Raw genomic sequence first — 14,648 nt, 5'->3', positions numbered from 1 at the left:
GAGCTGAATGTAAGACTCGGGCTCCCTGGGGTCTGGTGCTCTGTGTGGATGCCAGACCCCGGGAATTGGCAGCAACACTGAGCACTCTCCCTCTGCCCGCAAATCAATGCGTGTAAGCGCCCTTTCATGGGGCATCTTTGTTGGAAACCATCCTCAACCACCAAGTGCGTACTGATTCTTCCTCTCTCTATCCATCTCTCCTGGACCGACTGTCTGATTTAGGCCAAGGTTCAATTAGGCAAGTGGCAGTGTTAGGCAGTAGCTGTGTATTTGCTTAATGTTGCGTGTAAGCTCTAGATGGTTCTGCCTTTAGTGAATGTCTCTTTCATAAGAGTCCCCTGGCAGGTTCCATGTGCAGTTGTGGCCTCTGTTGACTTTGCTCGGCCCTCCTCCTGCAGGTCAGAACATACATGGAGGCTCGTAAGGAAGCATGGGCACCTGTTCCTGTAATTCACAAGGAAGTCTGCTGTCCCTGCGTTTACAGGGTGGGCTTTTGGCCATTTGTGAAGTGTCTGGATGAAAGCCCGTGTAGGGTGTACGTTACTTTAGGAGATCAGCACGCGGGGGCAGAGACGAGCAGCCCTGTCTGGGCTCCCAGGCTGCTGAGGGACCTGCTCCGGAAGCAGGGCTGTCCTGTGGGTTATTCTGTGTCTCAGGTGCAGGAAGAGAAGACCAAGGAGGAGGACAGAGCCCTGGCCTGCAGCCCCGCGCCCATCACGGCCGAGAGGAGGCGGAGCCTGTGGTACGCGACCCACTACCCCACAGACGAGAGAAAAGTAAGCCGCCAGGACAGGGGTTGTCTCTTGTTTATTTTCTGCTTTTTATCATATTGCTGAATACAGGCCATGTGAGTCCACGTGCAAACCCAGGTTGTTCAGTTTACAGGGGCTGTTTGATGGTGAAGGTTAAGATCAGACATGGGAGCCCAGTGCTTGGAAAGGAAATCCCAGGCTCTGTCAGACCCAACCTTTTACAGTTCAGTGCTTCCCCTTGAAGCCTCTCAATCCCAGAGAGAGTGGTCTTAATTTTTAAAGATAATTTTGCCTTTAAAGCAAAACAAAACAAAAAAACAAAACGATCCCTGGCCCTGGGCAGTGACAGCCTAGGAGCTGGGATGCGCTGTGGAGAGTGATTCTATGTTGGGTTGGCCGCCGTGGTGACCACGACCGCTCACACAGCCACTCAGGGGACACCAGCCAGTCCGCGTGGACATGAAGAGGGAGCCCCTCCCTGCGTCAGGCTCACAGTGTGGGCGCCGGGGCCGAGAGCACGGCTGGGTGCTTCTTAAGCTTTTCACCATTTGTTCACTATTTTCACCATGCCCCAGCCACTGACTTGTTACAGCGACCCATTGCAATGTTTGGACCACAGATGCTCACACTTCTCTGGTGGGGTCATATTAGGAATCAAGCAGGAGATTCTCTGATTGACTCAGTGGCAGAGTTTCTCTAAGACACTTGGTCCTATCTGTGCACCTGCCTGTTGAGGGCCGAGAGATGGGGGAACAGTGAATGAACTTCTCAGGGCACTGCAGCCTGAAGGAGCAGCCATGGTGCCCAGAGACGTCTAGTGTCCTGGAGCCCTTTTGTCCCGTCACACACGTGCCATCCTGCTCAGGTCACTAAGCCATGATATCCATGGAAACAGCGTGAAAGTTTCCAAGGTGAGGGCCGTGGACCATGGCTGGGGACTCCCAAGACCCTTCCTGGGATCCACGGGCTAGAAACAATTTTTGTAACAACATTTAAGAGATCTGCCTTTCGGCTCTGCTGACACTTGCTCTGATGGTACAAGAGCTCCCGCCATGGCAGCAGCAGGAAGCTGACGGCCACGTGTACACAGGAAACAAAACAGAAAGGTCAGTTCCACTCAAGAATACTCTTGATAAACCAGAAATAGTCTTTGCTTTTCTTAAATCTCAACCGTGGGGCACACGCTTTTTTAATATTCTGGGTGACGTCAGTGGAAGACCCCCTGAAGTCCTGATCCCTCGAGGAGGAGAAGTGCTTGGCTGGTGAGTGGACCCAGCTGCCATCCATGTACCACAGGTCTACGTGCAAGAACAGCTGATGGACAGTTTGGGGGGGTTCAGGCATGAGCTTTTGGCAGACAATTACTGGAAAAATAAATGGAGTGGTCTTTTGAGCACAACATTAAAGATATGCAAAAGCATATTTTAATAAGACAACACCATTCTTTTCACTATTTTTAAAAAGATAACTATTTAGATAAAATTATTCATGTGAACAAGCCAATTTTTAATGAATGAACAAATGAATATTTTTAATGCCGCAATTTTAATTTCTAGCACAATAGATATTGATGGGTATGACTCTCATAAGTAAAAGTCTTCAGGATCTTCAGTGATTTTTAAGAAAGTAAGCAAGTTCTGACCCCAAAGGTGAAAGAACTGCTAGTTCAGCAGATGCTTGTTATTGGGGAAACTGGACCCCCCCACCTCTAATACAGCTGAAAGTCACAGCCATGTCATAATTCTTCTGTTGTGGACAGTACGTAAATCTTAATGCCAATCTGTACTACAAGTCAAATTTTCTTTATTATGAAACTTCAGTTCCTTGAAAAGTCAACGCTTTCAGAATCCTAGAGATATCTCAAAGGGTCTTAGAAGTCTAAAACCAAGCAGCAATTCTGTGAGAACAAAACACTTGAAAAACAACATCAACTTTTTCAGTCATGTGGTTAGTGACTGCTTGCTTATTGTGATGAAAGACAGCATCAGAAACTGGAAATGGTTACAATAAACAGCAGCCTCCAGCTGCTCATAAAGCTCATTGTCCCTTTATGTTTTGCACTGTGATGTTAACACACTTGCATGCTCCTGGCTGAAGGATCGAGTGCATGTGTGCTGAGACTTTGTAGCTGTGTGTAAACATCACATCGCTTTCTGCTCACATATTAACATGCTGTCCTGTATTCCTTTTGCAGCTTTTATCCATGACTCAGGATGACTACAAGCCGTCCGACGTTAGTATACCCTAGAATTCTCATTTCTGCGCACAGAAAGTGATGGAAAGGGCACATAAATGGAATTAGCTCCTCTGAGTGTAGTTTTATGCTCTATAAAATTTTCATACGTTTTTGAATACTATTTTGCAGAAATTATATCTGATTTATTGCTATTAAAACATTGACTCATATAACATGAGCTCGAGTATAAACATATAAAACGTATTTAAACTTTTAAAAAGCCACGTTGGAGGGCTTTTTCTCAAAAGGCGTTCTGCTCTGCAGATATGCCTGTTCTATGATTTGAGTAGAAAGTCTCACACGTCTGTGGACACACATGTGTATGTGTGCATGTCTATGTTTATATGTATCTGCATAAATAACAAATCGTAAAGCCAAAGAGACCAGAGGGAAAAAGTAGGAGAATGTATTTAGTGTACGAGATGCTACAACATGGAAGTTGCAGGCTGCAGTGTCAGGGAGAGACCGTAGGGTTGTAGCTAACCTGAGACTTTGCTGGTCCTGAGGGCCGCGTGGGGTATGGGGCAGGTGGGATCAGGCTGGGGTGGGGGGAGGGGGGAGGGCAGGCAGCAGCTCCAGGCCAGAACCCAGTCTGTCTGGAGATCCTATAGCTGGAGGCGGGCTGGGAGCTGAGGCTGGAGGGAGACCAGAGCAGGCCCTGAGCCCTCTGCAGCCTTTCCAGGCTTCACGCTTCACACAGAGAGCAGGGCACATAGCATGGGTGCAGCAGAAGTGGTCCAGCTCAGGTTTGCCTTGTTCTGTGTGACTCTGTGGGTCTGGGTTTGGACGGCGAGCAGGGCTGTCTTGCTGGCAGGCATCACTGTCCACAATGCTCAGCTTCCCCTCGGCTCTGCAGCGTCCAGTGTGCCCACCTATCAGAGCAGAGGAGGGGGGTCTGTGCAGGAAACCAGAGCTGCTGTCCCACCTGCCTTTGCCCCACACCCCTGGCAGGGCCTGCTGGTGACCGTGAATGGCAACCCCGTGGACTACCACACCATCCACCCCAGCCTCCCACTGGAGAACGGCCCCGCCAAGGCTGACCTGTACTCCACACCACAGTACCGCTGGGAGCCTGCCACTGCCTCCCCTGGTAAGAAGCCTGTGGGACTGCAGCCTGCAGAGCTCAGCATCTCTTGTCTTTGGTTTATCCTTCATCGGATGTGGTTCTCTTTCCTTTTCATCTCTAGAAGAGGTGTTTTCCTTCCACAGTCAGTCTGATGAAGACCATTTCCTTAGATTCTGTCTAGATTTTGCCCTTATATCCTGCCCTGTGCATTCTGTCCTTGGTACAAAATAAGTGACCTAATGGAGGTAAGGGCTTCCCAAGTGGCACTCATGGTTAAAAAAAAAAAAAAAAAAAACCACCTGCCAATGCAGGAGACCTAAGAGACACAGGTTCGATCCCTAGGTTGGGAAGATCTCCTGGAGAAGGGCATGGCAGCCCACTCCAGGATTCTTGCCTGGAGAATCCCATGGATAGAGAAGCCTGGTGGGCTGTAGCCCATACGGTCGCAAAGAGTCAGACATGACTGAAGTAACTGAGCACAATGGGAATAAACTTTGAAAAATAGAAGGTAAAATATTATTTGAAACAAGTCATCTTGTTGGCAGTGTTAAACCTACATGCATATCTGTGTTTTAGTCTTTTTGTAATTTGATTCCACTATCGCGGTCCATAGTTTTCCTGGTTAGTGTATGAATGTTTTCTGGAAGAGTTCTTTTTGTCTAATAAGAAAACCAAGAGGCCCAAAACTTTGACTAGACCTTTCTCCCTTGTCCCTCAGTTTATCCTATTGAAGCACTAGTGGTAAAGAATCCGCCTGCCAATGCAGGAGATGAAAGAGATGTGAGTTTGATCCCAGGGTCAGGAAGATCCCCTGGAGGAGGAAATGGCACTCCACTCCAGTACTCTTGCAGAGAGAATCCCATGGACAAAAGAACCTGGTGGGCTACAGCCCATGGGGTCACAAAGAGACATGACTGAATGACTTAGCATGCAACAATCCTGTTGAAAGAGAGCTGCTTGTTACTAGAGAGGACAAATTTGTGCTTGGGATGCTTATATGAAATTCACCTATGTGCATAAATTGTTATATAAAATAATCTGTCCCTCTAGAAAAGAAGGAGGAAGATAATGATGAGAAAGAAGAGTTTGAGGAGGAGCGGAGCCGGGAGGAGAAGAGGAGTGTCAAAGTGCACGCCATGGTGTCTGTGTTCCAGTTTATCATGAAACAGAGCTACATCTGTGCCCTCATCGCCATGATGGTGCGTATGCGCTGGAGTCCCGACTTCTGCTCAGATTCCACCCCACACCTTGCTCTGTCCTTGGGATAAAGTTAGCGCTGGCCTGGATGGACTGTGCTCAAGCCCCGCTGGCTCCAAGCCCCACTGCCTCCTCCCACCAGCGCGACTTCATCTTCCTGATGTCTTGGCAGACAATGGCTGCTTCTGTTAATTTTTCATAGGATCTTTATACTATAGATTTCAAAATCATGTCCTCCTCTATGCCACTTAGCCTGATTTTAAATATTAATACCTGTCTCTCAAATTAACCTATCAAATCAGACTGTCCCCTGTTTTTCGGATTTAAAAGGGCATGTCGGTAGTTTTTCTAAGTGGCTTTGAAGGTGTTAACAAAGGCCACTTTTATTTCTCTCAGATGATGAGGGTTATAGTCACATCTTGGATTTGAGTGAGACTATTACATTTGAACTGGAACAAATGCTTACCAGCCTGAGTACCAAACACTGAGTCCCCAAGAGCATTTTCCGGTTGTGGCCATCTTCCCTGGGAGCTCCCCTCGGCAGCAGACTTTTAATCACAGCAGATCTCTTCTTTTTAGGGCAGTCCTAAGCAGCCGGGTCTGTTATGATGATAGGCGTCTTTATTCAAAAACACAGTGCGAATATTCCATACCTTCAGATGATCCTAGAACTGCACACAAGAAAGAACGTGAAGCAGATTCTACCCCCCAACAACTGAGGGTCGTGTGTGACTGAGGCCTTAAAAATGAGAGAAGTTTAACAAAACGTTCCCAATTTGTTTTCCTCCCTTTTTCATCCAAATAGGAATAGAGTACAGGGAAAAAAAAAATTATCCTGGAATTACAATATCTGTGCAGATTACTCTCCTGGGTCATCCACACAAAAGTGGCAAGGTCAGATCTGAATTTTGTTCTGGGATAAAGGTATTAACTATTACTGACCTCTGGTGGCTCAGCGGTAAAAGTCTGCCGGCAATGCAGGGGACCCGAGTTTGATCCCTAGCTTGGGAAGATCCCCTGCAGAAGGGAATGACTACCCACCCTAGTATTCTTGCCTGGAAAATTCCATGGACAGAGGAGACTGAAGGGCTACAGTTCTTGGGGTCACAAAAAAGTCAGATGCAGCTGAGCGACTACCACTTTGATAGCACCATTTCCAAGGAATACTATTTTTCATGAAAATAATTCATGACTTAATAATAGCTCTCAGTTTCTCACTTAATTTTAATAAAAGCAGTTTTAATTTCCATTTTGAAATTTCCGTACGTTTTAAACAACAATTTTAAAAAACTCTGTACTTTAAAAAACTAGCTTTGATTTAGGACACATTTGCAAGTTGCTGAGAGGAAGTATTTGTTCTGTACTGACTTCATTCATTTATCTTATTTATCTCAATACTTATCTGCTTTCCAGAAGCAAAACAGACATAAAACATTTCAGACTTTGCAATAACCCTTGAAATTCATGATAGTTAAGAATATGATTGAACTCAGCCTCAACTAGAAAATATTTTTTTAATACATTTATGTATTTTTTATTGGAGGATAATTGCTTTACAACATTGTATTGGTTTCTGCCATACATCAACATAAATCAGCCGTAGGTATGCATATGTTCCCTCCCTTTTGAACTTCCCACCCACCTCCCACCTCATCCCACCCTTCTAGATTGTCACAGAGGCCTTTTCACAGAAATTTGGTATTGAAGATTATGGTAAAAGAGGATAGATTTCTTGAGGTTGATGATATTCATGAGCCTGACTTTCTAGAATGTTCTGGAAGCTGCCCTTTGAGATGTGTTCTAGGTCTGCCAGGGTTTGGTGTGACTGGAGGATGTCCTGCCCCATACAGGACAGAAGCTGAGGCTGGGCTCTCTATTAGCCTGGCTTTACTACTGGGGTGAAGACATCTGACACTTCCTCCTGGCGATTCCCTGATGGGAATCGGTGGGTCAGCTAAGGGGACCCTTGAAGCCAGCTCATCTGCTGACCCTGTGGTCCCGCAGCTTCCATTTCTGAGCCCAGCTTGGCCACAGTCACCCAGCACCCGGGAAAAATAGCCGATCCCAAGCTGATTTGGAAGAATGGAGGAGGAAGCACTTAGGGTTGCATTTCATCCAGCAAATCCAGTGAAAAGAAAGACATCTGGGCTGAAGGGCAAAGGGCACAGAGTGAAGCCGTCCCCACCCTCGCTTGACCCTCTTCCCTCCAGGAGGTTGAGGGCAGTGTCGGCTCACAGGGCAGCCTTGCTGCCTGCTTCGTCCCCTATGCAGCTGGGACGTTTTCCCCACAGTTTCACCATGATCCTGCCCCCTAGTGTGAATGTCACTGAACTTTTCCTTGTAGACCACGTCTAACTCAGCAGAGTGGGGACTGTACCATATACTGACTGCCCCGCTTTCTCGCCCTTCCCCCCGGAGGCCTGGAGCATCACCTACCACAGCTGGCTGACCTTCGTGCTGCTCATCTGGTCCTGCACCCTGTGGATGATCCGCAACCGGAGGAAGTATGCCATGATCAGCTCCCCCTTCATGGTCGTTTACGGAAACCTGCTGCTCATACTGCAGTACATATGGAGCTTCGAGCTCCCTGAGATTAAAAAGGTCCCGGGTTTCTTAGAAAAGAAGGAGCCGGGGGAGCTCGCCTCAAAGGTAAGTGGGCAGGGGTAAACAGGGCAGGGCATTCAGACAAAACAACGGTAATCAAAACAGTCATATCCAAGCAGGACTGTGCAAAAGTAGGTTCCAAGAATTCAATGCTCCTTGAAATCATTATTTTCTTTTCTCTTACCCTCAAGAAAACGTTAATATAAACGTGTTGGCACTTAGAAAAACTACCCCTTCAGCTTCCAGAAAAGAATGGGAGGATTCAGGGACTCTGTTTGCTGGGATGAAATGTTCTTTTCCCCCCATTTCTGTGGATTTCTTCAAAATAAGGAACACTGTAGACGTAACGGGGCTCATAGAAAAATACATCTTCCTCTTCTACTTGTGCTGAGGTCCCAGGCAGGAAGGAGACCCCTGGCCCACGTCAGTTTCCAGCCCAGGTGGTCCTGTGCCTCTTCCTGGAGCATCCCAGGCAGGAAGGCACCCCGGCACTGGACCGCACGCCAGCATCCTCAGGAAAGGAGATTTAAAAGCTGGCGACTTTCAGATGCAATTTAGTAGGTGCCTGACGGTCTTGAGTGGATGGGCTTATGCAGCGTGCTCCCTCTGAAGGGCAGGGAAGCATAGTTGTGGTTGAACATGCTTACACTTCAGAGGCGTGATGCTCTCATCCCTATTGTCTCCTTCCAGATTCTGTTCACCATCACATTCTGGCTGCTGCTGAGACAGCACCTCACAGAGCAGAAAGCTCTCCAAGAAAAGGAAGCTCTTCTGTCTGAGGTCAAAATCGGAAGTCAGGAAAATGAAGAAAAAGGTAATTAGTGCGTGCAGTATGACCGGAAGAAGGGCCCCAGAGGACATCCCTGGAGGCTCTGCCCCAGACCAGAAGGAGGCCAGGCGTGGATGTGAGCGGATAGATGACCGTGTCCCAGGGTTGAATTCCTGCCCACATGAGCATCCACTGGAGCTGCAAAGACCCTGGGTCATTTGATACATACAAAAGTGCTCCCCAGTGCAGGGCATTCCCTGGGTCCTCCAAGGTCACAGCTTCTTGATTGTTAGTACCAAGAGAATGACTCAGATCTCCCAAATTCAAATCCTCTTGCCTTTTCAAAAACGAATATACCACAAAGTCAAAAAAAAAAAAAAAAGGAAGATGATGTTTTGATGACACCTTCTGTAGTTTTAGACCCCACTCCATGGGTCAAATGAGAGTCACTTGCTCCCTACCTGTGTGAATGTGCCAATAAATACAATAAAATTTAATGCTCATAGAACAGCTTGGAGACCATTAGTGAGGCGTGTAGCATTGTCTGAAAAGGAAGCCGTAAATGTTCTCAGAGGCAGGGCTGGTAACCTTCAGATTAACCCTGTCAGGAGGAGAAAACCAACTCATCTTTTTCTTATAGTTTCTCATTTAGACCTAAACATTCATTGTTTTTCAGCAACAAAAGTCTTTAAGGTTTGAATCTTGACTGTTTGAGTTTGGATGTCTGTTAACACAGTGATTAAATTCACCAGTTACTTTATGTAAAGAACTGCCGGGGTCCAGCCCTGGTGGATCCAGGGAATTCGAAGGGTGGATGGCGTTGGCGTGAGAAAAACTTACTTATTGATTGATATAAGATTAGGTTAAGAAACTATAGTGTAGTAGGAAGATTAAGTGGAGGAAGAGGGCTGAATAGCTTGATTTACGCAGAAGACCAATAAAATTCCAGACAAGGAATTTGCACCATCTACGTTGGGCCACCGGCGCTTGCTTGAATATCTAAGGGTGCCTCGCCTTAGGCTCCCTTTTGCGTGGGTCTTAACAGCCAGGGCAAGTAAGTAGACTTGGCCGGCCTCCACGCCCCAGGTGGAGATTCAGCCTGAAATGAAAGTAAAGAGCAGAGGGAGGGAAAGGGAGAGAAGAAGAGAGAGAGAGACACGGGGGAAACCAGTCCAGCGACTGGCTCCGGCTCCTATTGTTTAGAAGGCCTTATATACCTTTGATAAAACATGGAGATCAGTGGGTAACACAAAGTTATGCAGCGTTAGCAGTCCAGACTCATCAAAACCAGGCTTTTCTCTCTGCATACCTAATTGTATACACAAGTCTTAGGTAATTTACATCATCTTTCAGCCAAAAGGGCCAATTAACATTTTACAGCCTTTTTTCTGATAAGGGTTTGTCAACCAGAAGACTTATTTGTGTTGATCTTCCCAAGGGCTGGTGCCACTCTCAGAAAACACTAAATAAAGTTACATTCTTACACAGCAAAGATATAGCAACTTATAACAAGTAGAGGGAGTACAGTGATTTACAGCAAAAGAGAAGCAACTAACTCAAAAGTCTAGTGTTGCTAACACCAAAACTACTATGTATCTTTTTCTACATCCTGCTTACATTGAGTAACATCCTTCCAGGTGCCTAAAAGATAAAGAATATGGAGGCCTGGCAGCAGTCATTGAGTCAACAGTGAAAACCCTCCACCAATATAATTTTTAACTCTTTACAAAAGGCTCTGTATCTTTGAGATGCTTTCAAGCTTTGTGCCTCTCGTGGTTGGGGGGCTGTAAGCAATTCACAAGCGTTAAGAGGTCTGGGGAACCTGTTAGGCAAGCTAGAGAGCAATCAGAAGGGGTTAACTGAAACATCCCTTTCAAATGCAGAAGACTAAAGCCCTGAATTGACTTTTTTCCAGAGAATATCAGAAAAGTGGAGAAGCAGAGCACAAAAGCCGGCAGATTCTTATTTTTTTTTTTTGGGGGGGGGGTGGATGCTCAGGAAATTCCAGGGGGAAAACCTGAGGTCTGATTAGCCTTGCCATCAGAGCTCTTGCCACATGACCTTGTCATGGGTGGAATTCCTCACGCTGGCTCCCGGCAAAGAACAGTTCATTTAAGATCAACAGTTACTCTGACCTCTCACCCCACGTGCATTCCCCCTCACTCTGTGGATCTCCTGGTCATTTGAATAAGTTATTCAAATGATAGGTCACCTTAGGACCACAAAGATGAGTCCTATATGTTACCATATTTTAAAGTAAGACCAAATAAGCTTTTACTTCCAATGCATAAAATTATTTTAAATTTAGTTAAATTATAATTAGTCCTGAAACCCAATTTAAATTATATTTGGTTTTGACTCAATTTTTTCATTCTATAAAATCATACTTTCTGGTTAACATTATTGCCAATAACCCAGATTCAATAAAAGACTGCTAGAGGCACACTGCAGTCAGAATCTGAAATTGTCAGCGTTAGTTTTGTTGACTGTTATTTCTCTTGATCCTACAGTAATTATAGCTATTGGACAATGCAAGTGAAATAGGTGTTACGAAAAGCTTGTATAAAAGTATTACAAAATGTGTTTCTTTTATGTTTCAGGAAGGTTAGGAAAGTGAACTATGATTAGTTCTATAAATTCTACCTTGTTTATTAGAACTGTCTAAAATTATTTTAAATCATATGGTAATGCCTAAAGTGTGTGGCACCCACCTCACATGGGTAAGAGCGTGTGGTTCTGGTCCAGGGACCAGCTCCTCGTAACAGCAGGGTCTTCTGTCTTGAAGATGATGAACAGGATGTACAGGTAGACAGCGAGGCTCAGGAGAAGGAGGAAGGAGAGGAGCCGAAGGAGGAGCAGCAGGAGCGGAGAGAGGAAGAGGAGGAGGAAGAGGCAGACGAGCAGGACGTGATGAAGGTGCTGGGGAACCTGGTGGTGGCCCTGTTCATCAAGTACTGGATCTACGTCTGCGGGGGGATGTTCTTCTTCGTCAGCTTCGAGGGTAAAATCGTGATGTACAAGATCATCTACATGGTACTCTTCCTCTTCTGTGTGGCCCTGTATCAGGTGGGTGCTTGTGGTCCCCGGGTTGCCATCCTTGCATCTGTCCAGGGGTGTGCCTGAGCTTCTTTCGGCGAGGCTCTGAGTTACTGTGACCTCACGAACACACCGTGTAAAGGGGTCGATGAAGAAAATTGGTTAGGGTGGCTTCCTTGTCTTATACAGATGAAGGGATAAAGATGTGGTATATTTATACGATGTACTATTGCATAACCGTAAAAAGAATGAAATAGTGCCGTTTGCAGCAACATGGATGGACCTAGAGATTATCATACTAGGTGAAGTAAATCAGACAAATACCATAGGACATCACTGACAGGTGGGATCTAAAATACAGCACAAATTGACTTATTTCCAAAACAGAAACAGACCTACAGACATAGAGAACAGACTTATCATTAACCTAAAGGGAAAGTGGGAGTAGGGATAAAATTGGAATTTGAGATTAACGTATACACACTACTGTCTATAAAAGAGATAGACAAAGACCTACAGAATAACATAGGGAGCTATACCCAGATTTTGTAATAACCTATAAACGAAAAGAATCTATCTGTCTATATTATATATATAATACCTATAGCTGAATCACTTTGCTATACGCCTGAAACTAACACAGCGTGCGTGCATGCCAAGTTGCTTCAGTTGTGTGTGACTGTGACCCTAATGACTGTAGCCACCATGCTCCTCTTTCTGTGGGATTCTCCAGGCAAGAATACTGGAGTGGGTTGCCATTTCCTTCTCCGGGGGATCTTCCTGATCCAGGGATCGAACCCAGGTCTCCTGTATTGGCAGACGGGTTCTTTACCATCTGAGCCACAAGGGAAGTCCTCAGATTCCAATCTGCATTATCCCAACTCTATGAGCAAGACAGCCTCAAAACCTGAAAATGAACTTGACTCTGCTTTCAGACATGTGTGAATGGAATCACCTGTTTTTGTTGAATGGAGCAGGTATTTTTGTGAGTGTTCCACTAATATGCTTTTTCCTGATTTGTTGTTCACCCTCTGACTCACAGGTGCACTATGAATGGTGGAGGAGGATTCTGAAGTACTTCTGGATGTCGGTGGTTATCTACACAATGCTGGTGCTTATCTTTATATACACATATCAGTTTGAAAACTTCCCAGGCTTGTGGCAAAACATGACTGGACTGAAAAAAGAAAAGTAAGTAACTGTGCTGGAGAGCAGGGTGGAAAGTGACCCACCGGGTGAAGTCGTGAGGGCGTGTTGTTCCAAACACCTTGCCAGGAAGGAAGTTTTAGTAAAACCTGACGTCATCACTGGCTGTGAGTTCCTCCAGAACAGAACTCATTGGTCTTGGTTTTTTGGGCTTCTCATAACCTAGGCCTGAGCTTCTGACACATAATAGGTACTCAGTAAGAATTGACTGGACAGTAAATTCTCAGCCCCTTGTTAATGAAATGGCTTTTTCTAGTGTTTCATATGAAGCTCACCTGCCTGGCTCCTCACAGACATGTGGTCTCCCTTCCTAACCAGAGGCTTGTAACACAGAGCATCAGCCTTCCTCCCTGATGGAGCCAGTGCTGAGATTCTAAGGAGTTGTTGTTCAGTTGCTCAGTTGTGTCTGACTCTTTGCAACCCCTCCTGGACTGCAGCACACCAGGCTTCCCTGTCCTTCACCATCTCCCAGAATTTTCTCAAACTCATGCCCATTGAATCGGTGATGCCATCCAACCATCTCATCCTCTCTCATCCCCTTCTCCTCCTGCCCTCAATCTTTCCCAGCCTCAAGGTCTTTTCCAGTGATCTGGGGCTTCCCGTCAGGTGGCCAAAGACTTGAAGCTTCAGCTTCAGCATCAGTCCTTTCCATGAATATTCAGGGATGATTTCCTTTAGTATTGACTGGTTTATCCCCTTGCTGTCCAAGGGACTCTCAAGGAGTAGTTGGCATGGAAAACTAGCAGTGATGAGCTCTTTCACATGCATGAAATAGACAGGACTCTAGCCTTTTCTACTCTGCTCCTCTAAACTTCCTAAATTCCTTTGGAAATCGAACCAGGACTGGGCATAGAGCCAAGTGTCCAGAGGAGGAAACATAGAGCTGAGCACCTTGCCTGAGCCAGACACTCTTGTGCACCTGAATATCACCTGGAAGCCAGAGGGAGTCTGAGTCCAGTGGAGTTTACATTCTAGTACAGGAGACAAATCAAAAAAACCTACTTTATGTGAAATAAATTACAAACTGACACATCTGTGAAGGAAACGAAAACAAGCTGAGGTGGTGAACAATGGGGACACAGTAGCTAGAGATGGAGTGGTTCAGGCAGACTTCCCTGAGGAGGTGTCATTTTTAATTTTTTGGCTGCACCACTTGGCATGTGGATTCTTAGTTCCCTGACCCGCACGGATTTCCCATGCCCTCAGCAGTAAAAGTGCCGAGTCTTAACCACTGGACCACCAGGGAAGTCCCAGGAGATGTCATTTAAACTCTTGAAGAATAAGAAGGAGCTTGTCTTTAGGAAACTGGGTTGGGAGCTGAGAGGTGGAAGAAGATTCCAGGAAAAGAGAACAGCAAATGCAAAGGGCCTGTGGCAGGACAGGGTTTGGTGAGTGTGCTGAACAGCAGGAAGGCTCACCTGCAGGGAGGGTGGAGGTCAGCCAGGCGCCTGGAGGTGCAGGGATCCTAGGTGATGATGGTTTGTGTCTCATTCTCGGTGAAACCTCAGGTCTTTAAAGCACCCTTGACTGGCAGAGAAAGCAGTGATGTGTGGGGGCAAGAATAGACACAGCCAAGTGGTCAGCCAGCAGTGGTGGTGGGGGAGGTCCTGTGATCGAGGATGGCGGCCTCACCTAGAATAGGAGGCACTAGAGAGGAAACAAGAGCACAGATTCCGGAGATGAGGGTGAAGGGATGTGGATGGTGGAGACAGGAAAGTGTGTTGGGGGAGGGGATGTCCTGACTTAGGCATTTTGCACGAGGTGGACGGTTGTGCCAGGGAA

At 46.2% G+C, this 14,648-nt stretch overlaps 1 protein-coding gene across 4 annotated transcripts in view; it reads left to right on the top strand.

Annotated features, from left to right (window-relative positions):
- Nucleotides 1-14,648, top strand: part of PIEZO2 (piezo type mechanosensitive ion channel component 2) — a 257,611-nt gene that overhangs the window by 176,023 nt on the left and 66,940 nt on the right. For all 4 annotated transcript variants that reach the window (XM_042239280.2, XM_042239279.2, XM_060405256.1 and 1 more), the window contains exons 9-16: nt 657-776; nt 2,947-2,985; nt 3,940-4,078; nt 5,105-5,253; nt 7,670-7,900; nt 8,546-8,669; nt 11,410-11,690; nt 12,703-12,851. In XM_042239280.2, coding sequence (XP_042095214.1) covers nt 657-776; nt 2,947-2,985; nt 3,940-4,078; nt 5,105-5,253; nt 7,670-7,900; nt 8,546-8,669; nt 11,410-11,690; nt 12,703-12,851 — 1,232 coding nt within the window. The remainder of the gene's footprint in view (nt 1-656; nt 777-2,946; nt 2,986-3,939; nt 4,079-5,104; nt 5,254-7,669; nt 7,901-8,545; nt 8,670-11,409; nt 11,691-12,702; nt 12,852-14,648) is intronic.

Source organism: Ovis aries, chromosome 23 (genome assembly GCF_016772045.2).
Source record: "Ovis aries strain OAR_USU_Benz2616 breed Rambouillet chromosome 23, ARS-UI_Ramb_v3.0, whole genome shotgun sequence".
NCBI classification, from domain to species: domain Eukaryota; kingdom Metazoa; phylum Chordata; class Mammalia; order Artiodactyla; family Bovidae; genus Ovis; species Ovis aries.
The sequence above is the reverse complement of the archived record's forward strand: the minus strand, read 5'-3'. Positions and strand labels throughout refer to the sequence as shown.